Genomic DNA, 27,851 nt, shown 5'->3' with positions numbered 1-27,851 from the left:
TAATAATAATAATAATAATAATAATAATAATAATAATAATAATAATAATAATAATAATAATGATAATTATTGAGGTCGTATCATACAATGTAAAATGTATGATACGCCCGGGCCGGTTTTAAAATATCATTGTATGATACGCCCTCCGCCAACCCCGAGCCGACTACTTTTTTGAATGAAATTTTGAACATATATTAGGATATTAGGCGCAATTTCATCGACAGAAAAAAAATTTGAGCCCCAAAGGTGCTCAAAATTTTTCAGTAATAATATTACCAAAAAAAAATTATTAAGGGCGCATCATACAAAAAAATTGTCTGAGGTGATTTTTTTGTGAAAAACTTGTTATTTATTCCCACAAAAGTCGAAACAGGGCTTTCTACTGGGCTTTAGGGTTTCAATCCGTGAAACAGCCTGTTCGTAGGGTAGTAGCGATGTTATTATGTGAGTTTTTATTGTTGAAAACACATCATTCATTTAGTTTTTATTGTGATTTCTGATCGAAGCACGCCCTTATGAGTCAGGAAACCTGTTGTTGGCAATATTTTTGGGTCATATATTCCAATGCAAATCCTCGGATGTTAAACTGAACTGGTTTTGACAAAATTTTTTGATTTTAGTTCAAAATCAAATATTTTGATTCAGAAATTTTTTACAATAGTTGATATTTCACTCGAAGAATTGTGTTTACTTGATGAACTGGATAACTCAATTACCGTTGCTACGCTCAGTTCACTCATTGAACCTAAGCAGAGAAACGAGAAGCAAAATTTGCCGAGTTTTGATAAAGTGGACAAAGATGACGTAGAGATATATCTCTATGCAGATCAAGATAAATTTTTTGTAAAATTTGTTATGATAAAAAAATTGGGGATTGTTTGCCACAGATTCATTTCAGAAGGATGGCTCTGTTTGGTTCTACCGGGGAACGAGGTTCAGTAGAGACGAATACTTCAAAAAACTCATTGAGTCCGAATTCGCAGATGAAAAAATTATTACTGATGAAAAATGAATTGTATATCCATATAACAGGGATGTTGCTTTGGCAACGGCGTTTATCGCTCGGTATACCAACCCATGAGCAAAAAAGACCGAATTTTAGAGTAAAAAGCTACGTTTCGCGAGACAGATTGCCGAATGTCCAGTTTATCGCATTGAGAAAAGTGGGAATAACTTTTTTTTACAAAATCGGGCTGTATAGTGCGACCTAATAGTTAAAAATAATTTTTTCCAAAAGTGTTCAAAAACAGCCCTTTTTTAGAAAGGAGCTCTAAAATAGGCCACTTTTTTCATTCGTGAAGCAGTTCTTGGCAGTTCAGGCCTGTAGTGGTCAATTCACAAAAATTTGTATGATAAACCCTTAATAATTAAAAATTTGCTAAGCAAATTTTGAAGTCAATTATTAGTGGTTTTTAGTTTTTGTGTAGGGCTGAAATTCAGCATGCAGGTTTGTTTTGGGCTTGGATAAAATGCGCACACAAGACATCTGAACGTTTTCAGTTCAAAAAGTGACTTTGAGGATTTCGGTGTATGATACGACCTCAATAATTCACTATGTATGATACACCCCAATAATTATTTTTGATGTGTATGATAGGCCTTTATAATTATAATAATAATAATAATAATAATAATAATAATAATAATAATAATAATAATAATAATAATAATAATAATAATAATAATAATAATAATAATAATAATAATAATAATAATAATAATAATAATAATAATAATAATAATAATAATATTAATAATAATAATAATAATAATAATAATAATAATAATAATAATAGTAATAATAGTAATAATAATAATAATAATAATAATAATAATAATAATAATAATAATAATAATAATAATAATAATTCCATTTTGATCTGATCTCATAAAGAGAGCCGTGCATGTTTTTTTCAACGTTTTAGCTATGAAGTGGTTTGTCACTCACCAAACAAATAAGTATGGCTCGGAAATGTTGCCATAAACCGGCGCATCAGTTCTACCGATCACACTTGTAGTTTCTCAAAACTGGTAGAGTTTCTATCTAGGAGTATGTGCTTGCAGAGATCTTTTCCCGTTTTGCTGTTTTCTCTGTTTTCATGCCTGCAATGGTAATTGCTTGCTCTGCAAAGTGTAGCAGATTCTTCGGATAATTTTTGCCTCAAACCCTTCTTCAAGGGTTTAATTGCGTCTGCTGTCAAAGTCAACTTAAGTTGTTAATTTTTGTTTGAAAATAAATAACTAAAGATAACTAAAGATATTGAATATTTAATTATAGGGCTTATTCTTTTTTGACAAAAGTGTGAATTCAACTAAACCGTGATGCTGTTATACATCCTTGGTGTAAAGAGCAAATCTGATATATTATAATTTTGCAGTCAGTTTTAGATTCATATGAGAAGTTGTTTGACTGGAGGTCTCTTGGACTGTTTTTTTCCGGACAGGGATCGAGTCACTTTCTTAATTGCTATAGAACGCTGTTTAAAGCAATTATTGTAAACGTGTCTTTTTATGCAAAATTTCTACTTGACCGTGTTGTTCTAGAACATTTTTCGATTCGACCTCTTTGTGTGACTTTTTCACGCTTGACCTCTTCATTTTTGTGCGATTTAACTTTCGCTTATTCAGCAGTTAAAGCTGTTGCTAACAGAAAGGTGATTGTAAGATAAGCTATCAACAGGGACGATGGGCTAGTGCCTAATGCTTTAGTCTATTACGCCGGAGGTCGGGGTTTGACCTCTACCTGGTCGGATTTTTTTGCACCCATATGCATAAATTGATCTTGGTTATACCGCCCCCTCTGAAGAAAATTGCACCGACTGTCCTTCGAGAGTAATTTGTCCGACGTTAGTCGGTTTATGTGTCAGTGTCAAAAAGAGTGACCATATTTTGAGTGATTATTTTTAGATCCGCCAAACAGTAAGTTAGTGCTTTTCGTTTTGTTGACTATTGCTTGTTATGAAATATAGTCTGGTTTTGTTTTGTTTGACTTTGGTTGTTGATGAATTATTCATTATGCTGAGGTGATTCCTGTGTTTTTTTAGAGCAACGTACAGCACACGTCTCGCCAGAGAGTGGGACAAGGTAGCCCCAGTGGACATGCCAAATCTGACTGGTTATGGACACCAAGTTAAATACATACAAGAGCGGTAAGGCATTATTACACTGTTCCACAGTGAAATGCAAATACGCTTCCCCCTGTGTACTTCCCCCTGAAATACGGAAAATAAATTCTCAATAAAACTTAAAAGAACGTTAAAACAGCATCTGCTCCAGCAATTTAAACTTGTTCCATTCGGAAGAAATATTAGCTACTTCAGAAGTTGTTTTTACGTTTAGCAGAATACGGAACCTAAATTTTGAAATAAACTATTGTACTGCAGATATAGAATTGATATACCATATCTGACTTGCAAACTTCAAGCGTCTGGTTATGAAAGTAAACTACTTTTCAATTCAAAAAAATATATGCATATTTATAATACTTTCACCTTTATGTTGTTGGTAATATGGTATAGTTTTAATATATACTAAAATATCATAGGGCATTGAAAACGAAATTTTTTTATCGTCGGAGAAAAGAAACAGCTCTTTAATGACTTTTTTTTCTTATTTTTCATCTATTTAGGCTGACCACTAAAGCGGGGGGAATTTGCTTAAGGAACATGGAGATAGCGTCTTAAACAAAATTGTCGTAAATGAAGCCAAACATTTCAGGGCAGTGCCGATTCAAAGCTAACTGGCGTTGTAGTTTATATATATGTTTGTGCACAATGTTTATTTATTTTGAACTATTTAAGTAAATAATTATTACTGGAATCTGACTTTAGTGCTGGACAAATTGTGCATCTTTTACCTTGATTTGAAATAAGTGTACATTGATTTTGTTGCAGAGAAATCATGAAGACTAGAGAACTGAAACGCAAAACTGGACTATCTGCTGCATCTACGTCCTTGACCATTTTCGAGTCGCTGCAGTCTGGACCTGGACCTTCAGACGAGCCAAAAAGAACGCCACGATATGACGAAATTTTCTCTTCTGACTCAAATAAAGCCCATTCACCACCCCGACCGCAATCTGCACGATTACCTGGAGGGAATCAAAAAAGCTGGGCGAGAGAAAAGGCAGCGCGGGTTCCTCGTTTAGTTTCAAATGACTCAATTGAACATGAAGTGAGCTCAGACGACTTTGAAGACTACTACGCGGTCCCGAAAGACGCTCCATCGACGAGTAAGTTGAGTCAATTCGCTACTCGAGAACGGAGAGATGAAGAGTTCATGGGCACTTCTAAGCTTCAGCGTCGCACGAGAGAAGTCTGGGACGAGACATCTCACATGGCGACTTATGGTTCGACTGCAGCAGCTGCAGTGTCTGCACTTCCGATGGCAACTATCAAGGTCAATGTACCAGCTGGAAATGCTAACGAACTACATAAGTGAGTTTTGTGATATTTGTAGAACTACTTTTGCATTTTCAAATTGATTAGGATCTTATACTCAAATGAGATCAACAAAATTCGCCCAGTCATGAGGGCCTACGGTGTCATGTAATCAGAGTTTATTAATAGTCGCAAAGCGATATTTGGGACTATTATTGGCCTTTTCTTGAATTTTTTTACATTTAAAAGAATTTGAATAGTATTGGGGCGCTGTCTTTAAAGATCTGTTCACACATTTTCATGATTTCTGTAGTCAAATTGGAGTAGTGATTTTGGTCACGCCGAAACAGGAAATGGAGCAAAAAAACGAGCGGTTTTGCGGCGTGAAATTTTTTTGCTCTAATTTTAAAGTAGAGTGAGAAAACGGTATTTGAACAAAAATTCGATTTCTCGCTATTGGTTTTTTGTTCACAAGCGGCAATTTCACTTTGGTTTTTACTGTTTTTTCAATTTTTTGAATCGGATTTTTCTCTAAATGATTTTCCCAATCCATTCATAGTTCATTCTAGGCCTAGTTTTTTTGTGGTTAGTGCCGCTAGTGGTTTTTGGTTCTTGCTGGCGGCATTTTGACATTGAGTTTGTTTTTTTTTGTTTTTTTTATCTGATTTTTTGAGAAATGGTTTTCCCAATTCACTCATAGTCCGTTCTAGGTCTAGTTTTTTTGTTTAGTCAAAGAAAATTCTTTGAATTGTACGTCGGGACTTGTCCTGCTAGGTTTTTTACTTCGTCTAACAGATATTTGTTTCGTCTTACCCTGACTTCTTGGAATTAACTTTTTCGATGTTTTCAGTGACTTCTACTGCTTTGAAGTTAAAATTTGTGTGCGTGACGTCATTTCTGCTCAGGTTAATTGCGTGACTTACCTCACCCAAAAAATGACTTCTGAACTCACTTATGGAACTTCAATTTTTATGAACATTTACTAATTACAGGTCAAAAGTGTGCATCTAAGTAGTGCCAAAGTTATATGCCCTAATTCCTGAGTAATAGAGTCTTGAGTTTTATTATCGAATATTAATTTTGAAAAAAACTCCATTAGGGCTTTTTCCTTGTAGAGCAAATTTGTCCGAATCTGACTCAGAAGTCTAGTGCTCTATTAAAAAGCTGCTGGTAGTGGATCTGTCAATCTTATTTCTGTCAATTCATGGTAGGCCACAAGCGTCTATCGCGGCTATTTTCCGGCAATCTGTTGGCTATCTTTTTTAAAAAGCCGCACAGCGATAGCTGGGGCTATTGTTGGCCTTCTCTTGGTTTTTTTTTATTTCGTCGCCGCGATTTTTGTTACGACCATCTGACGTCACAACCACTTCAAATCTGCTTTTTGTTCATTCGTTAATGCAATTTCAACTGAAAGGCGTGTGTGACGTCATTTTTCGCTATTAGTGGAGCGAGTTTTTTTTTGTTCATTCGCGTGATTAAATTTTTGGTCTCACTTGACTTACTACCTCACTCTCAAAAATGACTTCATTTTGAAATTGACTTTTATTTACTTTAATTCAAAGAGATAAGGTGAAATGGGCGTGTGTCACTCTAAATGAAGTTTATTTGAGAGCAGCTAATAGAGGCAGCAATATCTTATACAGATTTTAAATCAAAATATAACATATCAGCATTCAATGAAAAGACGATTTTTTTTGGTCTGTCTTTTTTACTGTTTTCTGAGACCGCAGATTTACAAAGCTATTGCGGCTATTTTGTGGCAATCTGCCAGCTATGTTTTACCTTTGACGATTTGATAACGGATTTTTTCGAGCATTTTTGAGAATTTGTTTTAAGTGGCTGTCAGCCCATTCCGACGCATTTCGAGGTTTACTTTTTTGTTTAGTCAATGAAGATTTTTCGAACCGTAGTTCCTGTTAGTTTCCTAAATGGGCTGGAGCTCGTTTTCGTTTCACACTTTTTTTCAATAGAACAGTCAATTTTTTTTATTGACTCGTTCCTCTCATTAACAACAGCTATGCACTTGACGCTATTTTTACTTTCTAACTAGTGCGTTTAGGGCGTTTGTTTGATTAGATTTTGATCATGCGTTACTTCCCTCAATCACCAAAATATCTTTTGCACTTTACAACTGAGGTTTATTTAAAATCAGTTTAGAGTATAAGAAAGTTGTATGTGCATTGAATGCCACTAATAGAATTTTTCTGTGGAATGAACTTGAGTTGTAAGCGATATCGCAACATTTGGCAACTCAAATACGTACCTGTATGTTTAAATTCTACGGCACGCAAGTCTGCTGGCTGTTTTTTCTCCAATTTACTAAGTGCTTAAAATCCTCACATGTCAATTGCTGATAAAATTGTGATTTTGAAATTAGTTCGTCGATGGAACAATGTTTTTCTGCTGAAAACTGAATTTAAAACCAAACAGAAAAGCTTGAAAAATGATTGGTTTCCACTTTTTTCCATAATGAAAGGTTCGCGATTATTTGATATCATTGAGGTCAAATGATTTTTTTTTCGTACAAATTAGCGTTTTGTCAATAGATTTTAAATTTGAGTGGATCCCAGACAAACGAGATGGGATTATTAAAAAGAACCAAATTAACCAAGAGATCTTAAGTGAAGATTTTTTTAGGCAATCGGTAGGAAGTATATTAAAAGAGATGTTTATTAATAGCCGCACAGCGATAGCTGGGGCTATTATTGGCCTTCTCTTGGTTTTTTTTTATTTCGTCGTCATGATTTTTGTTACGACCATATGACGTCACAGCCACTTTTTGTTCATTCGTTCATGCAATTTCAACCGAATTGCATGCGTGACGTCATTTTTCGCTCTTAGTGGAGCGTGTTTTTTTTATTCATTCGCGTGATTAAATTTTTGGTCACACTTGACTTACCTCACTCTCAAAAATGACTTCCTCACTTTGAAATTGACTTTTATTTACTTTAATTCAAAGAGATAAGGTCAAATGGGTGTGTGTCACTCTAAATGTAGGTTATTAGAGATCAGCTAATAGAGGCAGCAATAACTTATACAGATTTTTAATCAAAATATAACAGATCAGCCTTCAATGAAAAGACAATTTTTTTTTGTCTGTCTTTTTTACTGTTTTTTTAGACTGCCGATCTACGAATCTATTGCGGCTATTTTCTGGCAATCTGCCAGCTATGTTATTTTATTTGGGTCAAATCATGTCTCAGATAAGTCTTGTTATATGCAATTGTCTCCGTAACTATGGTTGCTTTTAGGTACCTTAAGGAGCGTTTAACTCGTTGGTGGCGTGGGCACAATAGGCAACAGGTGGCTCTACAACCCCAAGCTATGTCATCGCCAAATGGTTTGTTCTCTCTCTTATCCTGCTGCTTAAGATACTTATACGTTTTTCTGAGATTATCACCCTTTTTGATTAGACGCAATATGGTTATTCCTCTATTTGAGCACTAAAGTTAGAGTTCAAATGAGCGATATTGATTTTGGTGAGCTATATTTCTGTTAAAAATGGCAAAACAAAATTGTAGGCTCTTATCCTAAACTGCAATCCACGAGATTTTTTTAGATCAATGCTTTTAGATCGGTAGTTAGAAAGATAGCTATAAATAGAAGCCGAATAAAGTATATTTGTGTAATCTGCCTGAAACTGGACACAGTTAGAACACTTTTTGACACTTTGAAAAAATTCTCTCAATTTCTACCTTGTCTGTTTCAATGCCGATGTACACTAAGGGGAGTCAGCGGTAGCTATTTTAGCGGCTTTATTTTTGGTACGTTTTGGCCGTTTTAAAAACAAATTTTGTCTGTTTCAGTAGAGACTGTCGCAAAGCGAAGGAATCGCACGAGACAATCCAATCTAGAGCAGATGACTCCGACCAGACGATCCAAGAGAATAAGTGCCCTTCTCTCACCCATTCCACAACAACAACAGCAGATCAACAGTGCCAATAGCCAAACTACTCATCAATCATTTTTCCAATCCAGGTAGTTTTTATACCAATTTTTTTTGCTTAAATGGTTTTTAAAGTGGCAAAAAGTTTATATTAGATTTTTGCTTGTTGATATTGGTATCCGACAGTGTAAGCTTCTTGATGTTTTTGGAGAAATGTTTGATTTGGTGTTGATGCGAAGCGAATTTGTCGGTGTTTTTGGTTTTGTGCTTTTCTAAAAGGCTTTATAGTGTTCGTTAATTTTACAAAACTTGGATCTGAGCGACTCTGACTTCTGGGCAAGCATTCTACTGATGAATGGCCTCGTATTGATGAAAAATGTGTTTCTATTTTCAATTTCAAAATCTGCCCCTATTAGGACGACTTGCTGTAGTACTCGCCGTTTTGCGATTTCTTAAGCGGGATCTATTCTGTCCTCCCCCCCCCCCCCGTGTTTTTTACGACCCCCAGTTACAAATTATATATTGTTATATAGCGCGTTACTATGTAAGAAAATTGTACGTGCGCCTGGGGGTCATAAAAAAATTATGCTCACTAAGCTGGGGGGGGGCAAAACAAAATAGATCCCTTAAGCGTCTTCTTATCAACCTCTTCAGCGGTGGGTTTTGACACTGATCAAAAGGGTCTCCTGTTGTACTTCCTTATTTGGCCTGCGTCCTTAGTTTCCGACATTCTATTGTTGCAATCGAAAAGAAGATACTCTGCCGTTTCAAGTATAGGTTTTGCTCAAAACACGAAACGTGCATGTTTTAAAATGACGATAAATTTATGGAAGTCAAACTTCTGGCTATGTATATAAGAACTTCTCGCTTTTTAACTTCTGGCACTGCAGACTTTCGGCATTTTAAAATTTGCACATGAGTGTTTTATTTTTAAATACCAGTATAGAAAAGGCGCTAGCCAACAGAATAGCTGTAGCTATCGTTGATAGCAAAGTATTCGCCTAAAGATGATCATGTTCAACCCGAGGATGGTTTTAATATAAACTGGATCTTTTCCGTTTGTGCCCCCCCCCCCCCGTACGTTTTGCCCCCCCCCCCTCGCCCCAGTTACAGAGCACGTGTAATTCATTATTTGAAAATATCGCACGTGCGTTTGGGGGTGCAAATGATATGCAACCACTAAGCTGGGGGGGGGGGGGGGGCTGGGGGCACAAAGGAAAAGAGCCTATAAACTAATAGGCGAAAACGTTCAAATGAGCTCAAAAAACTGTAAATTTAGTTTGAAATCTTAATGAAATTGAACTGAATGAAGTAAATCAGTATTTGAAAAGGTATTTGGAATAAGTAATTGAAAAGGAAGTTCTTAAATAGATTATTATTGTTTTTTACAGGTTGTTGCTGGAACGTGTGAGGGAATATGTTCGTGATCTCAGTGACATAGTGTATTGGTCTTTGTTTGCCCTCATTTGGCTGGTCCTACTTCTGCTAGGACTATATCGTGAGTGCTATGCTATTATTGTTGGATATAATTCATTTCCCATGTTTCATCCAAAAATTCAAATTTTATTGTCGTGAGTGAACGAATAAATGCTTATTTTTGCACTGAAAATGACTTGCAATTCCTAATAAGAGTACGAACTGGCCGTTAGTGTCAACGTATACCATTACAAAGGTATTGAAATAGCAATTTTATAGGGTCAAAATTCAACCAGGGAGAACGAAAGAGTCTTTTCCATTGCAGCCCCCAACGAAATAGCCCCCAATTATGGTATGTTTACCATGATGAGAGTCTATTGATTTTCTGATCACTAAGCTGGGGGGGGGGGGGGGGGGGGGCTATAATGGTAATGACCCGGAGATAGATCCCTATAACTCTTTTCATAAAAATTCCTGAGTTTTTGTAATGAATGGTTACTACGTCGACATCTACATCAGCGATAGCTAATTAAGTTTAATCAACACCTGTTACGATAATAGCAGTTAAATAAACTGCCAGTGTAATAAATTTTAATGCCCGATCGACACTAGAAAAACACTTCGGCATTAGACTACGAGTTTATCACACTCGTTTATCGCCACTGTTACTAAGTAAACAGTGGCGATAAAAGAGTGGTGATAAACGCGTAGTCTAATGATGGAAACAGTTTGATAAATTTGTAGTCTAAAAAACAAACATGAACGCAACAGGTGTTGATTAAAAAATTACCACACGGTTGTTATCGCCCTCGAAGTTATCATAGCACATTGGCTTCGCCTCGGAGTTTGATAACTTCACGGCGGCGATAACAACCGTGTGGTAATATTTATTTTTGTATCGTGTTTTATACCATCACACATTTTACCGAAGGAGACCGTATTGTTCCAAAGTCTCCATGAAATCGGACTAGGTTCTTTATGCCAGCTCAAGAGTTTCTTGTTAAGCCAATTTTGGGCAATCGATATATTTTGTGGAGAGATATAAGTGGTATCATTAATTCATTGTCTTTTCTGATGCAAGAGTGTCTTTTTGACGCAAGATTTTTGCCTAGTAGCTTTTTAATGTTCTTTCGCTCGCTTGAGTGAATTGACTTGTCATGCAAAACTGGATAAACTGTTGAAGCCCGATAGCATTACGTATCTGCATAGCTCTGAGCTTTTGAGTCATGGGCTCTAATTCTACGAATTACTGGTGCTCTGAGACTTCCCCTTGCTCTCTCCTAGTGAGCTGGCCTAGTAGTTTAAGCTACTAGCTACAACTCTTGTCGTTTGAGAACAAATCGGATATTAGTTGGCTGGGTTGATTATAAAAGCCGTCCTAAAACTGAAATAATCGGTGGTGAGACATTTTCATTTTTAATAGCCGCGATAGCTTAGCAAGTGTTTTGCCTATTTGCGTGAATAAGTTTTTGGTCCGGCGAGACTTACCTCACCCACGAAAATGACATCCTCGCTCTCAAATGGACTTTTGCTTACTTTAATGGAGGGAGACAATTTCTTCTGAGAGTATGAATTTCTATATGAAGGTTATTTGGGAGCAGCAAATATAAACAGCAATAAGTAATACAAATTATGTATCAAAATATAACATCCCAGTAATTAGTAAAAACTGAAGTTTCTCTTTGTCTTTTCCTCATATTTTCTGAGGTATACGAAGCTATCGGAGCTATTTTCTGGCAAACTTTCGGCTATATTTTCATTGATAAAAATCTGATTTTGTTTCTGTTAAATAAAGGTAATACAAATGAAGCCACAATTTGTATAGTTGAGTCTTTGTATAGGTTTTCTGTATATTTGAATATTTCTGCCTATTTCTTCTATTATGTACATTTTCGAATTTTTTCTCCGAATCGTTTGCTGACTTTGAAGCATTTTTTGTTATTAGGAAAAAACAGTCGAACGTTTAATGGGCATGTTCATACAAAAATAATTGAAATGTCCTGTTTTGCTGTTTTAAATGAGTTTTTTATTTTCAATTTTCTTTTTTTATTCACTATGCGCCGTATCTTGTCACTTTACAAACAGAAAAGTTATTGAATTATCTTTAAGAATACTTGATGGAGCTGCGCTGTTTTTACTAAAGTAAAAACTGAAGTTCTCTTCTTAACCTCTTTTTGCCGCTTTTGCGACATTTTGCACTGCACGAAATCGTTTTGACTTCTCTGGGCTCGTTTCACTTCACTTCTCTGGGCTAGTGTTACTCTTCTCTCGTGTTGAAAGTGCTCTGATCAACAGTTACCCAGCAAAGCAATCTAAAATGTACCGAGTCAGTATCAGAAAACGGAATTAACAATAGAAACGGGATTTACCCATATAGCACAGTTTTCGAGTCCAGCTTCTTGTAACTTAATCTCATTGATTTTTAGTTACCTTGTTTAATGTCATTTGGCTATAATACTAAGCTTTGTATCCTCTCATTACGAAAGAGGAGTATCTCTCACTCCAAAATTCAATCAAAACAGCTGCTCGCACTTTTAAAATGTATATTCTTTGTAAACCAATCAGTTTTTTTTGTTCTGTCATTCCTAATTGGGATTGAGGGAATCATTGTTGGCTGTTTTCAGGAAGTCTACTGTTTATATTTTGTAATGTTAGATTTTTTTGGATCGATTATATCGTGGTTTGTCAGATCGCTCGTATTTGCTGAACAACTTAAACTTCTGTAGAAATGCATCTAGGTGAAACATTTATTCTTTTTAAACCTTGTTTGGCAAATGCTGGGTTGGAACGTTGTGCTAACGCACATTGCTGAATCGACTTGTTGAAAATATCTTCAAAACGAATTTTCGCTTGCCAAATTATTAGAACAATAGTTGAAATTCAAACAAACGGTGTTTAAGAGCACGAAAGTTTAAACCTAAGATTAATCAAAAAACTTGTGAACTAATTAATAGCCGCCGTCAGACTCTCGAAGGCTATTGTTTAGGCGCTCTACTTTTTACAATTCAAAGAATTTGAACTGTATTGATGGGCTGTCGCTTTACGATTTGTTCGCTCTTTTTCATCATTTTTAAATTCAAATTGGAGTGTTGATTTTGTTCACGCCGAAACAGAAAGCAGAGCGAGAAAGCGAGTGGTTTTGCGGCGTGAAAGTTCTTTGTTTTAATTTTAAAGTAGAATGAGAGAATGTTGTTCGATCAAAATTTTGTTTTCTCGCTAGTGGGTTTTTGACCATATGCGGTATTTTGACATTGTTTTTTTTACTGTTTTAATTGTTTTTGGATCTGATTTTTTTTAAATGGTTTTCCTAATCCAATCATTGTCCTTTCTGGGTCATTTTTTATTTAGTCATTGAAATTTCGTTGAATTGTATGTCGGGACTTGTCCTGCTATATTTTACAATCCAAGAATTGGATTGTATTGGTACTCTGTCTTCTTTTGTAAGATGTTTTCACCCCTTTTTTCATGACTGAGCATTCAAAACGGGATAAAGAATCAAAGCTCAGCTGGCATGAAGTTCATTAGAGGCTCGTAGCCGGATTTAGCAGTCCTTTAAGTGCTTACATTGGTGAAACTTTTTGAGCCCAAAATGTTGCAAGTTTTCGCGTTTTTTGTCATGTTTCAAATTTTTTGATAGAGCAGTCTAAAATTGAGGTTTGTAAAAGTTGATAAAGGTTTTTTTGGTAGACATAATTACTTTTTGTGACCATTTTAAGAGCCACAAGTTTTGGCACTCCAAACTTAAACACGCAAATTTATACTAATTTTTACATTTTTTTGGGGTTTTTTTGTCATTAAATTTTTTGAAGTTTTTTTAGTCCTAGGTGTCGATGAAACTCCTTTACAGTTTGATAATAGTTACTGCATTGTTATTAGTGGTAAGGGAATGGTTTTAAACATCATGAATTTTAGCTATTTTTGGATAAAACTTTTTTCAAATTTTAAATTTTTTTTGTCATTCAAGCTTTTCTAGCCCCAGGAGGCATGAAACCTCCTCTAAGGTTTGATATTAGGTTATTGAATAATTTGTAGTGGTAACAGAATATTTTTCAAGATTTTAATGTCACGAATTTGAGCCATTTTTTTTAAAAGAATTTTTCAATTTCTGAACTTTCAATTTCTCGTTTTTTTTTCAATTTCTCTAAACATTATTATCTTGTTCAAAGCTGATGGATCTTTATGAGCCCTTGAAATTATTTAACGATTGGAATAGGGATAGTCTCTGGAGATAATGAAATGGTTCTGATGGTATCAATATCACGAATGTTAGCAAAGTTTTATTAAAATTTGCAATAGTTTTCAAATTTTTCGTAATTTCCTAATTTTAACAATCTTTAGTGCCCAAGGAAACGTTTTTAAGTCTTGCAGATGGGTTACATGGCTGATCTTCAGAGACATTAAATTTTATACGAAATTTAAACTTTAAATTTTTCTCTTTCCGGTTATTTTGAAGCGTTTGAAGCGTTTGTCAAGTTTCGTACCTTTGGTGGAAAATAAACCACTTTCAAGGCTTGTGCGTGAGTTAATGAGTATGTTGAATTCTATCATATTTGGCCTTCAGCGTAAAATCTTCAAGAGCTTTAGCAATGATTTTTTGACTCTTCTAGTTTCTCAACATCTGAGATTTTGTCTTTTTGGCTGTGATTGTTCATTTGAGCTGCTGGTCAGGTACATTAGTTCCCAGTTTTTCATTCAATTCTTTATATTGTATTTCAGGAATTGTGCTGCTTGGATCAGTTTTCAAGCTGAATTAAGTGTAATGTTAGCACCTAAACGAATATGCAGTGTTTGTGCACAAAATATGAACACTTCGACACTTATTAAAAATTCTGTCAATTTCTTTTTTTCGCATCTTTTCCGTTTGTGCCCCCCCAGCTTAATGAGTGCATATTATTTGCAATCCTCAGAAGCACGTGCTATCTTTTAACATAATGATTCAATATGAATTGGCATGTGCTCTGTACCTGGGGGAGCATAACGTACGTGGGGGCACAAACGGAAAAGATCCCTTTTTCTGTCAATTATGTCAATTTTTTTTCTTCTGTTTCAATCCCCATGTGCGTCAAGCGGGTCAACGACGGCTATTTTCCGGAAATTTGCCGGCTATTTTTTGAAGTTGCAACGGCACTAATAAATCTTGGAAAAATATACTTTTAAGCATAGGAAAAATATACTTTTAACAATGTACTTTTTTTCCTGCTTGTTTTTGTGTCCGGTATAATTGCTTATTTGAATTAAAACAAAAATTATTGCTTAGATTCAGTTATCATTTATTTTCTATTAAATTCTTAATAAAGGATGTTTCAGTCTTCCGTTGTATTGGTGTTGGTTCAAGATTTGTCTTCCCATCACTTCATTCAGAGACTCAACACAGGTAAACCAATTTTCGGTCAAGTTTATGGCTCAACCAGTAGATCGTGAAAAACCCCATCAAGCAAATGATTTGCAGTGTAATTATGATCTTCAGATCAGCAATTTATTGTATTAAGGCCTTTCTATAACTCCACCACTACACCCATGAACATTTTTGATGTCTGTGTCTTGCGGGAATTAACTGTGTTTTTGAACTGACAGTGGTTTGCATCGTCTAACAAGACTAGTATGATTACTCTTATCATACACCGTTACTAGGGTGTAAAATATCAACAATGATTGGTCAAATTCGACCGTCGGGAGAAGAAATTAATTTGCTCTTTTGACCCCAGACAAAACAAGGAGGCTCGGTAATGTGCGTACGCACATAATGTTCCGACCGCGTTTATCCACATTCTTGATTTAATTGGCTACCAAATGATGAAGAGATAGAAAACTTTCAAAAACATACATATCGTTCAAAAAACAACCAATGGAATACAATAATGCCACGCTAGAGGGCCAATGAAAGTTGTTGATAATAGGACAACTAGTAAGGACAAAAATAAAATTCAAAAATCAAACGTTTGCGACCAAAACTCGATGTATATAATAAAAGAAATCATAAAATCAAACTCGCGTCAGAAAAAACCTAAACAAAACAACTTAACCTTTACTTCATTAGAAAAGATATGGGACCTTTCCTCAATGCGACTAGTTAACAGGTCGACAAAAAGAGCAAAGAAATTCAACATTACGTTACACAACACAGTTACTAATGTCATTAGATATCAACTGAAATCACAAAATATTCATTTATATCTCCATTGGAAGCAATTGAGACATGTCATTATCCAATGTTCAATTGCACAAAAGTTCAAAGCCAATGGGACGAACGATTATCGTTATAAATTATAAAAGAAAACAAATCCTTTAAAATGTACAAACATATAAAAAATCTCAAAACATTTTAAGAAATCTCGCAGTAACAGTAGTAACAAAGCCGAGAAGCAAATGTTTGAAGCTTAAGCTGTTATAAAGATTAAACTATAGCTCACTGGAAACGGGTTGTGACCTGTGCTTATAGAAACTGAGCTATAAACCGACCTAATAACTAGTTAAAAAATGACAAAGCTCAAAAAACCCAAATATTTTTTTGAAAACAATATTTTCAAGTCATAACAGTCTTAAGATTTCATCAAAAAGCGATGGATTAGGTTTTAACACCCCAGGAAGCCAATTGGGCCTGTTAATAATGAGATTAAGTCACTACCCCACAAAATAACAACAAATACAAAGAAGCCAAAACTTTAGAAGCCAAGGCATTATAATTATAATATGTTACCTGCAAGAACTGTAAATCAATGCTTTCTACTCATCTTAACATTAACGAGTCTTCCTTATAAAAGGACTACGTAGACACGACAACAAAAAGAAACCCAAAAATTGTACCTTATAGAAATCTCAAAACTTTTTATGAAACAAATTTAGCAATCTGCGACAGTGTATAACCAACCGCGAAAAAAAATGTCTGAATCAACAAATTAAATTGCGAATTCTAATTAGTGAGTTAGTCAGTTGGCGACGAAATTGAAAGCAAAAACGAGACAGTTGAAAAAAATTTCCAAAGTTCAATTTGAAAGCAATTAAAACAAATAGCTATAAACTGAAATCTTTAACCAGCTTTTGCGATATAAGCCCTGGGGAAATAATTGAGACCTTTCGTTATCAGTTTTATGGCTTACAACAACAAAAAGAAAGACAAACACTGTCAAAAACAAAAAACTCCACAAAATTTTGCGAGATAACTGTGTCTCAGCCCAAAAAGTATGAACTACTCAACAAAAACAGTTAACATATCCAGATACGCCTTTTTCCAACGCTGTGCATTTTACATTTTATGCTCTCCTTCAATTGGTGTTGTCAAAAATGTGAATATTGGACAACACAATGAAATTATCTCATAAAATATGCGATTATGCTCAAAAATAAAAAGAAAACGCGTAGTATCAAAACAAGGGAACCAGTAGTTGAATAAAAACCATTACCAACATTAATTTATGAGACACAGAAAAGCGGTTTCCGCCTGTTTTTACTGAGATTGCGCTCGAAGTTCCGAGAAATAAGATAAAATAATTGGAACGTTCAAAAAATCACCGATATTTTAAAACAAATATATTCAAAGTCGTAACAGACATTAGATATCAACTGAAGGAGTTGTCTAGGTTCATTATACCTCCTGGAAAGCTAACATAATCTTTGATTGGTGACACTAAGTCATTGGGCTGCAAAAAAACAAAGAAAGCAAAATTCAAGAAGTCATAAAACTTTTACGAAAACAATTGGTCAGCCATAAAAGCCTTGAGCTTAACTCTGAAACCATACTATAATCTCGTTGGGCCTCGTTTATTGTAAATATTATCTGTCATTAATTGAGCCCTGACTTAAAATTCTTGTCAGTAATCTGCATAAAAAACATTTACCTTGCGGAAATATTTTGAGAAAAAATGTCGCGTCCAATTAAAATCTAAATACTTTTCTATCGTAAGGATCCTTGTTGAGATCAAGATCAGCCCAGGTATTGCTGCGCGTCTAACAAAACTCTCAATTGCTCAATTGGTTGGGAAATAGATTATTATTTAAACAAAAATGAATAACGCATTTTTTATAATTATGGAGTTTAAATTTGCAAAAGGCTGGCAAAACCATAACTCCAGAAGACTCCTAAAGCCAGCGGGAGTAAAACTAGCTCTTTTTCGGTCTTGAGAAGAATATGGCCGCAGTTTTAAGGTGTCTACATCTGGCAAATTTAAAGCAAGGGTGCTAAAAGAAGCAAATTTCGTCTCATTTCGGCGAAAAATGTCTGAATTTTGAAAAATTTAGCCAAAAAACTCGGATCGAGCAGTTCAGCAACCCTGCTCTATTTTTAGCGATGAAATCAATAATTCTACATTTAACAATTTTAACATACTTTAGCAAAATTGACAAAAATTTGGTCAAAAATACCGAAATTGTGAATAAACAATGTGAACAGCTGAATTACGTCTAATATTCACAAAACTTTAAGCCCCGATAAGAAAAGCGAAAATTGAAAATATCTTTTTAAGCTGGAAGGGTTTTCTAATGATACCACTCACAACTCTCTACGATGATTATATCGATCGGCCAAAATTGTCTGAACAAAAAAAAACCCAGTTGAGTATATAGTTCCTCCCCCACTAATGTGGGCCAGAACAACTAGCGATTACATGAGTCCTCATGTTCTCATGCTTGAATAGGATTGTTGTTTACAAGGATTGAGGTTGTTTGCGTATCACAATTCATGAACTCAATTCGATAGCTTGCAGCCTTGATTGAAGATTCTATCTTTGAGTAATTAGGTTTATATTTGGTTTCAGAATTAATTTTGTTTTTCCTAAGAGTTTGTATTTTACAATTGGAGAGCTCCGAAACTACGGTTTATAATGTGTATAACGTTCATAATGATGTTTTTCAAATGAGGCTGCGGCTGCATTAGCTATAGCAAAGTTTTCATCGTTGCTAGTCATAAATCTTTGAAATCGTTGCTAGTTGTAAAACTCTTTAATTTCTCCAAAAAAAAATTAGTTTAATCCGAAATAATTAAAGTGAAAACTTTGGGCGTATCCTTTATTGGGCCACTTACTTCAATTTCTCCTCTATTAATTTTTATTACTCACAAACTGCAGAATTAATTGCAGTTGACAAGAACGATATATAGATTGACTAGAATGGCAAATTAAGTTTTATTTCTCATTTCAAAACAAATTAGGCTCACAGTTTGAACCTGATAAATTGATTAGTGAACGGTGGCTGGAGATTGCATTTCACAGCTGATTGAGCTAAATCTTTCATGTCAAGTGCAAATGCAATTGTTGCAATGACTTGGGGGTTAGGATTAAGTGCTGATTGTGTTTATTCCTCAGACACATGTACCTAGTACCTAGTTGTTGTTCTAGTTGAGGCTTAATTTTCTTGTATGTTTGAGCAGTGACGGCTGTTTTAGCTCTTGGAGCGAGAGAGCAACTGCGAAAGAGCAGCAACCGCAACAACAACAACAGTTTGTCCATGGGTCTGTAGAGAGTGGCGTAGGTGGAGGTGGTGGCGTCGGTGGACTTAATTCCGCCGAGATGACAAAAGCGGGGGTAGACGTGAACAGTGGGCAGGAAGGGGATTTGTTTTCGCGCATTGAAAAGCTCCAGTCTGAGCTTTACAAACTGGAACTACAAAGTGGCAAAACAAGCCAGGCGGCCGGGAAGCGCCCGGAGATATTACAAGTGCCTTACTCCTCGGATAGTCTGCAGCAAGATATATTGAGTACACAATCCAAGATAGACCAATTTGCCAGGAGTCTAGAGGTTTTGGAGAGGGAACACGCTTCACTGGCTTTGTCTGACGCTAAATTGCAAAACACAGCTGAGCAGTTAACGCTCCAACTGAGGCGAAACATTGAGAGTTCGCAGCTTAACTTTAAGCAAATGGAAGCAGACTTGAAAGTGTTAACAGATGCCTCGAGCCAGCAGCTAAAACGGGAATTACTGCACCAGATTGGAGCCAATATCTCCAAGTTTGAACAACAACTTTTAACGATCACTGCATTGGCTGAACTTGACACTCAAAAATTTGCACAAGCTTCCGAGAGACAAAGCCAGGGCCTAGAAAAGTTAGAAGAACGCTTAGCACTGCTAGAGGCTAATAACGCGGGGCTTAAGAATTGCTGTTCAATTGCTGAAGAGCTTTCTGCTAATATCAGCCACAATATGTCCCAATTAAAGGCTTATGAAGATAAAGTCTCAAAAATGAAACTAACAATTGATCAGCTGTCAGAAGAGATTAAAAAGAGCAACCTGAATGTGGAATTACTTAAAGAGCAAATTCTTTTAACCGGTCAAAAGACAGCCGGGCAAGAACAAGAGAAGCAGAGTGTAGAACTGGGTAATTACATGACTACGGATCAGTTCAACCTAGCCATGGCTGCGTATGAAAAGAACTTAGCGAGTAAGTTGCAGTTAAACGCTGGGAATTGAGTAAATGTTTCTGTCTACCTGTGTGGAAATTGGATCAGCTCCACTGTTTCCTGGTTAATTAGAGGGATTAACTGAAAAGAATGGCTCTTCATGGGCCATTGAATACTGTGGTTTTTAGCTACAGAAAACGATTTTGTTTAGAATTAAAAAGCAGAGTGGATACTTTTGTTCGTCGGGCCACAAACCTACTCACCTAATTTTTAGGTTTTTCCAAAGGTAAAAATTTTCTAGATTCGTCCAAAGCTACAGCGTTTGAAGACATTATCAAGACGAACTTTTGGAAAGTTCGTCTCAAATCGTTTGACAAATTTTCTCGGCCTTTTTTACGTACAACGGCTTTTCAAGCAACTTTTCACGCTTGACTTCATTTTTGTATGTTTAGTTGCTTTCCTAAAGAATTTAAAGCTGTTTATTAATAGCCACCGTCAGCCTCTCAACGGCTATTATTTAGGCGCTCTCCTTTACAATTCAAAGAATTTGAATTGTATTGGGGCGCTGTCCTTTTCTTACGACTCGAAGAGGAGTATGAGAGAAATGTCTTTTTAATTGCTCTTGAACGAAGTTCATAGCAATTATTGTAAACGTGTGTGTGTCTCTGTTATGCAAAATTTTTGCTTGAAAATTTTGACTTTTCGAGTGACTTTTACGCCCTTGACTTTTTGCGTTTCGCGTGATCTAAAATTCTCTCTCAATCACAATTTCAAGCAGCTGAGCTCAATTGGTGGCAATTTAATACTAAAAGTCAAATGAAAAGTGCGCCGAAACTGGTGCCATTTTATACTTTAAATCTTAATAGTGGTATATGTTAACCTCTAATGTGGTTATTTGAAGCCCACTATTGAACTTGTTAGTCCCATTTAGGCTCCCTCTCTCCCCGACTGAAGCAGGCTCCAATTCATTTAGAGCTTCCACTAGTCGTTCGAGAGCAATTCTTCAGACGTTTAGTTGGTTATGTTTTAATCATTTTCTTGATTGAATGAATTGATCGATTGATTGAATTTTGAAGTAGGAAAGTGGTTTGGGTGCCTAACAGAACTTAAAAAAAGGAGCAAAAAGAGTGGTTTTTTGTTCATACCGCGTCTTTCAAGAGAACGAAAAGTTGAGGTGTGAAAATTTTCTCTAATCAAGCAAAATCTTGTTCACGTTCGGATTTTGATTGGTTTTTTTGCTTAGGCTTGTTTTGATAGTGGTTTAAAGGTTTCTGATACTAATGAGTTCTATGCTACTTTGGTGGTTTTTCGTCTATTATGATCTTAGATGAGTTTTAGAGTAGTATTATTAGTAGTATAGGACTTCAATCAACTTCTGAGGGTGTAAATAAGGTTGACAAAATGGTAGCATAAAGATAAAAATGATATAAATTAGGTAAAAAAAAGCTAGGAAATTATAAGGATTAATTGACCAGAAAATCATGCAATACCACAACTACATCTACACCTGAGGTACCACGTGCAAGATAAATCATAGTCAAATTATCGTTTCTCATTGTAACTAGTAGATTCAAACTTGAGGTGTTGGATTTGCAAATATCCTTTGAAAAATTGATGCTGACATCAAGTTAATCCGCGGCGTCATACGCTCAACTCTGAAAAGAAAAACATTTTTCTCCACATTATTTCTTAGCTTGTCTCAGTGCCAGACGTTCACAATCAAAAGTTCGTAGGTTTAAGAACTTTGAGTTCAACTTGAAAATTCTGTTAAAATACATGCAATTATCATTGTTTATGCGTGCCGTAAAAACTTATCACGCTTGATAAGTTGATAGCATATTGGCAGAGAGTGTGATAATTTTAGCAGGGAAGAGTTGTCATTGCAATCAAAGCACCAACACAGGCCATGAATGTTGAGCTGTTCTAATCATCGTAGCTCTGAAATTTCAGGAAACCAAGCCGTGCATCAATGTAGAAGAAACGACAAAACTCAGGCTATATAGATTATTTTGAGCAGTATTCAGGCAAAAGTCGGCTTAGCAATTTAGTGGCATCAGCGTATCAAAAAACGTTTTAGACTTAGGTTACGTAGATCATATCATCAATGAAAACCGGCCCTGACTTGCTTCCATGAGGAACCACTAATAATTTGGAGGCTATCTTAAAAAAACCTAATTTAACACATTGTCATCTAGATGATAAATAATCAGTAAGGTTCACACAATCTGTGTCAAAACCAAAATGAACAATTTTCGAAAGCAACGTTGAATCATCCACAAAGTCAAAAGCTTTGGTGAAAGCTAAATAAAAAACAACTAGACGTTTTCGTCATAATTGAAATATAACTCTTGCAGTAATGTGAGCAATTGCGTAACTGTTGATTGCTTCGCACGAAATTCATCTTTTTGACTCAGCCGATCTTTGATCTTCGGATATATATACAGAAATAAAATTTCCCCAAAAATAAAGATAACCTCGGGAGTCTTTAAATGGGCCGATTTTTTTCAACGCGAGCTCGGGGTTCTTTGTGAACAGGAGTAACATGCACATCTCCAATTCCCAGGTCAAATTTTCTAATTAATAAAAACTGAAAACAAGATTGGTGAATGTTGCTAATGTACGAGCCGCATTACTTAATACAGTCAGTGGTATGTCTTCAAATGCAGGAATCGCGCTACCTACACGCAAATGATAAATTTGAATTTCATCAAGGCTGAACATCAGATAATTTGATTTCATTGTCGCAGACAAAGTCAGTTAAGCTTATTTCTGTTTCAATTTGAAAAAATTTGTTGAACAGATTAGCTTTCTTTGAGCGTTCTGAAGAGACCTCGTTTTTGTGGAACATTTCTTTAAGGAAGCCACTTTACCATTTAAACTTTCCAACTGAACAAACGCTTCATTTGTATTAAACTTCTGTGCACTGTTAAACAGCACTTGCTTGTCCATGTCAATAAGAATCATTTGTACCTTTTCGAGACATTGAACTCACTTTTTAATTTTTCCGAGTTGTTTTTCGTTTTTTTTTAGCAATGCATTGTCTGCGATGAATAATAGAATGGAGCTTCTAAACGCTTTCTCCTTTTGCTGTTTAGATTTTTGTTTAGAGCACAAATTGTTATGATAGAACGTCGATAAAATGTCAGGATTCAAGTTGAGCAAAATGATTCAGCAAGAGCACTCATGAGCAAAAGATTGTGACAGTGTTACATGTGACGAAAAGTCAGCCTCGTTCAAAGAGTTGATCGTATAAGCTAAGCGTGCGCATATATTGGTAATTTAGGTAAACATATTTGTTAAAAGAATAGGTTAAGGAGCTGAGCACAATCGCTCTACAATATTAAAGTCACAAGTCAACAATTCGTGTAAGCATTAAATCATTGCATAAAATTTCTAAAAATTTTTGCTTATCATTCTGAGGCGAGGAGATCGACTCCTAACGTACTATGGGAAAAATGAAATCAGCAAGTGGAATTGACTGGTCAGGTTTGCGTTGCTGACAGCTTATACTTGCCTCCACAGCTGCAAGAGCTTTTCGCAATTTGTCTTCTGTAACACTAGGTTTGACATAAAACACCGATCCTCGAGTAGGTAGATATGCAAGTATAATGCAGAGTTAAAATCTTGTTAAGACAACAAAACAAAATTGCTCACACCTTGAAAAATCAATGAAATTAACTTTACCCAAGAAAGCGTTACTCATTGCTACTAGGAGTCCACCATGATGACCGGTCGTTCGATCTGATTGTGTAAGGACTATAGGTGTGACCTGCGAAAATTCGATTATCACTGACCGAATCATCAAGCCATGTTTTTCTGGACAATAGCAGGTGATACTAGGCTTAAGAGCTGGCAAAAGTTTAGTCTTCTCTCAATCGAAAGCGCGCTCTGAACGTTAAGAACGAAAATCGAGATTTGAGAGGAGATTTTTGTCTGTGGTCAATTCTCCTGTTGTATACGCCTACGACATTTTTTGTATATGTTTGCAGAGTTTTGACTTTCAATTTGAGGTTTACGCTATTGCAAATTGTACTCCTGTACTCTCTCAGCTTTATTTAGGTCTGGTAACACATATATACATTCAAAATTCTCAGATTTCCTCAATGTTACTGACTTATACAGAAACTGGTTTTGTTTGATCATTTCTTTAAACATCAGATGGCTTAAGAGATACGTCAATTTGATTTGGAATGTTTTCAACAAAATCGTAACCAGTACCATTGTCAGATGGCTGTTGCTTTTACGATTGAATTCAATCTTTTCGCATCCTAACGTAATCTTAACGCAATTTTTCTTGCTGAGCTTCGGCAAACAACTTTGCTCGAGTCTGCTGCTCATTTTTGAAGGAATTTGTAACCGCTTCAGAGTACGATTTTGATTGTTTCATTTTATTTGAAGAACAACAAAAGCCGCACTGAAAAGGCGGGCAATCCAAGTCAGCGGGCACCATAACTTCTGTCTGTACAAGGCAATTCGTAGTGGTGCATGCTATCAATTTTTCAACTAGATCATCACTGTAGTCGATATTGTTGTGTGGTCGTGGAGGCATTGAAAACAAGGCCCAGCTCACTGTACAACAGTGCAGTGAAACTCAAGAAACGAACGCGGCAGGAGAATCTAAATTGAAACTTGAGCGCTAGTGAGCGCTCTCAATCAAGATTAGATCAGGGCGAATAATTGCAATTTTACTGAAATATAATAAGTTTATCACAACAGATTTTTCATCTCTTGTTTTGTTTTACTGCTTTAAGTGGAATTTGAAGAGATGTATGTTCTTAAAGAAATCTGAGATACCAAGTATCCATTGATTTTTGTTCTGAAAAATGACAAAAATTGAGGAATTTTTAATTTGTTTAAATTTTTGCTGTTATTTGTTTTCCAATGTTAGACAAGCTTCTTAGCCTTTTATGATTTTCTTTATTTCGACCATTTTTACACTATCAAATAATTTTTGGCTTTATTTGCTTTTGTAATATTTAAAAAGTTCAGTAGCTTTCATATTTTTTTTTAGTTCAGTTTGTATTGAAATGCTTTGTACTCTTCAACTTTTTATAGCCTTTTGGGGAGGTCTATGGTTCAAATTGGTTTTTCTAGTGGTTTTAGCTGCGTTTTGATGGAATTGAGTTTATTTGAGTTGTTTTTGTTGAAACTAATCGTAATGTTAATCCTTTTTTGGCAGATTTTGTTTTTATTTTGCTAATTTTTGCTGATTTCTTTGTGCTTTTTGCTAACTTTTATTGTTGGATGGATAATTGATATCTATGAGTTCTGCTCCTAAACTCCTAAAAGATACCACAGAAGCTGAACAGCAGACTTTCAATGAAATAAATAATACAAATTTGTTTTTTATTCCTTTTGGATTAATTGTAGCTAAATTTTGTGAAAACTTTGTAGAGAATTTTTTTTTAAAATTTTGTCCTTTACCTAACATCCTCTTTCTCTACGTGAAGTTTTTTGTTAGTTTTTCTGTCGATTGGCAGTTATTTGGTGGTTGACAACCAATCGTTTTGCATTTTTTTGCATGCAGTTGTTTGGACAACAGTTTTTTTGGAGTCGCTACTCAAATTTTTATCAAATGCATTACCCTCTTTTCTGGGGAGATACTTTTTTGTTGTTCATTTTCCTGGTATTGTTTCTGAAATGATTGGTATTATTGGTCAACTTTCCCTCAAGTTGTTACCATTATTCTTCCGGATTGTCGTTTTTAAAGAGCTTTCCACATTTTCATGATTGTTGAAGTCAAATTGAAGTGATGATTTTGGTCGCCCTGAAATAGGAAATGGAGCAAAAAACTCAAGTGGTTTAGTGGCGTAAAGTTTGTTCGCTCTAATTTTTGAGCGGGAAATCGGTGTTTGAACAAAAAGTCGCTTTCCTGCTAGTGGTTTTTCACATGAGCATCTTAACTTTAATATTTACTGTTTTTCTTTAGTTTGCTGTTATTCTTGAACAAATTGGTAGATTCACTACTTTCACTCATGGATGTTTTACATCATTTTTTCCCTTTAGTTATAAGTAATTGAGATTTCCCAAGAAATGCACGGAGTCAATGCCGAAAAATGAAGCATACAGTATGGGATGAACCCATAAATCGCAGTTGTAGATGACCTTTACTTGTTTTTGTCTACGATAACAAGTCTGCTGCTGATCGGTATTGTAACAAGTCCCGTTATCCTCTCATTAGGGGGCAGTAGTGAGCCTAACCAAATTCAATCTTTGTAATGCTTATTTCAGATTATAGTTTAAGTATCTTTTTTTTCACAGATATCGCAGTCTTAATGAAAGTATCTGAAAACGGATAAAAACAATACCAATCTTTGGAAAAATCTGTTTGTAAAGCTTAAATAAATTGCTGTTTATGAAAGGGTGTTAGGTTTTTGAAGGTTGAAGGGGCTTAAATTGAAGCCTACGCCAAACATTTTGGTAGCTTTGGTTCCATACTTTTGCGCGTTTGTTTATAGGTTTTGTCTGACCTGCTTTCTTGTTTCACAAAATTTGTTTATCTCGATGCTTCGCCTGGTTTTGTGTTTTTTTCTCGTACAGTTCGATATGTTAAAAATTGCTATCTTCTTCAAATTTGGTGAGAAATGCTCAAAATTTTTTTTGCATATGTGTTTTTTGTATATCAAGTTTTAATCTCAAAGTTTTTGGTGAAGCGATCTTCTATTTTTGTCGGTTTTTGTGCCTTTAATTTATATAGGTCTTATTTAGATGCGGATTTTCCTTGATTCAAAAGAATTTGATTGGTATGCTTGCTTGTTTTCAATGTGCTTTGATATTTTGCTATGAATATCAGTTGCAATGGTTATGGTCGACGGAATTAAAGTCAGAATGGTTCCTAAATTAGCGTTTGCAGCGAACTAATTTCTAGGTTGTGCGTCCTTTTTATGCGATTTGTTGTCTGACGCTGTTATTTTTTGTCCTTAAAACGGGATAACAGATAAAGCGCAGAGGGTCCTTCTAGAGCTCGGCTAGTCCCTAAGTTAACAATTTATCGAAGCTACTGAGAACACCAAATCATAGTGTTAAATGCAGTTTGCAGTTTTTGGTGGTGTGGACCCCCACTCCAATTCCATCAACCCCCTCCCCTCCCAACGCACACAATCGCCTCGTACTGCTAACCGCTCCTAAACCCGAGCTGGTTTCGACTTAAGCATACCTCTCGGCCTTTGTTTGAGAGAAATTTGCCCGACGTTAGTCGTTTTGTTTACTCAAACTGGTGCAGATAATATCAATTGCGGATATCTATCTATCTACTTGATGGTAAATTGAAAGAAAGTAGCTTTTAGTGAAAGCATTTAGACAGAAAGACAAAATCAAGGTAACGATCACATTAAGTACCGACTTTTTCCTAGATTTTCGCATTTTCCTTTTGTATTTTACACCACGTTTACAACACAATCGCTGCGATTTTCTGGCTTTCTGTCAGCTATGTTGGTTGTTATGTTCATTAGCCGCTGTCAGTCTCTCAACAGTTATTACTCAGGTGATCTCCTTTTTAATAGTTCAAAGGATTTGAATTGTATCGGGGCGCTGTCTTTTTTTAAGATCTGTTAACACATTTTCGTGTTTTTTGAGGTAATGAAAATGATGATTTTGCTCACAGAAGGAAACAGGAAGTGGAGTCGAAACAGGAAGTGGAGCGAAAAAGCAAGTGATTTGTGCTGCTTGGAATATTTTTTCTCTACTACTAATTTTTACTAATTTTAAAGTTGAGTGAGAACACCGCGTTCGAACAAAAATTTGCTTTCTCAATAGTGGTTTTTTGTTCACATGCGGCAATTTGACTTTCATTTTCTATGTTTTCTCTATTTAAGTGCAATTATTTCTAAATGATTTTTCCAAT

General features: G+C 35.5%; 1 protein-coding gene across 3 annotated transcripts in view; it reads left to right on the top strand.

Annotated features, from left to right (window-relative positions):
- Positions 1–27,851, top strand: part of LOC142341425 (uncharacterized) — a 60,013-nt gene that overhangs the window by 15,300 nt on the left and 16,862 nt on the right. For 2 of the 3 annotated variants that reach the window (XM_075392356.1, XM_075392358.1), the window contains 7 exons: positions 3,045–3,149; positions 3,894–4,436; positions 7,631–7,719; positions 8,186–8,357; positions 9,657–9,763; positions 14,989–15,055; positions 19,058–20,049. In XM_075392356.1, the coding sequence (XP_075248471.1) occupies positions 3,045–3,149; positions 3,894–4,436; positions 7,631–7,719; positions 8,186–8,357; positions 9,657–9,763; positions 14,989–15,055; positions 19,058–20,049 (2,075 nt within the window). The remainder of the gene's footprint in view (positions 1–3,044; positions 3,150–3,893; positions 4,437–7,630; positions 7,720–8,185; positions 8,358–9,656; positions 9,764–14,988; positions 15,056–19,057; positions 20,050–27,851) is intronic. The other variant, XM_075392357.1, reaches the window with a different exon arrangement.

This window comes from Convolutriloba macropyga, chromosome 6 (genome assembly GCF_964194025.1).
Source record: "Convolutriloba macropyga chromosome 6, txConMacr16.3, whole genome shotgun sequence".
Classification (NCBI taxonomy): domain Eukaryota; kingdom Metazoa; phylum Xenacoelomorpha; order Acoela; family Convolutidae; genus Convolutriloba; species Convolutriloba macropyga.
The sequence above is the reverse complement of the archived record's forward strand: the minus strand, read 5'-3'. Positions and strand labels throughout refer to the sequence as shown.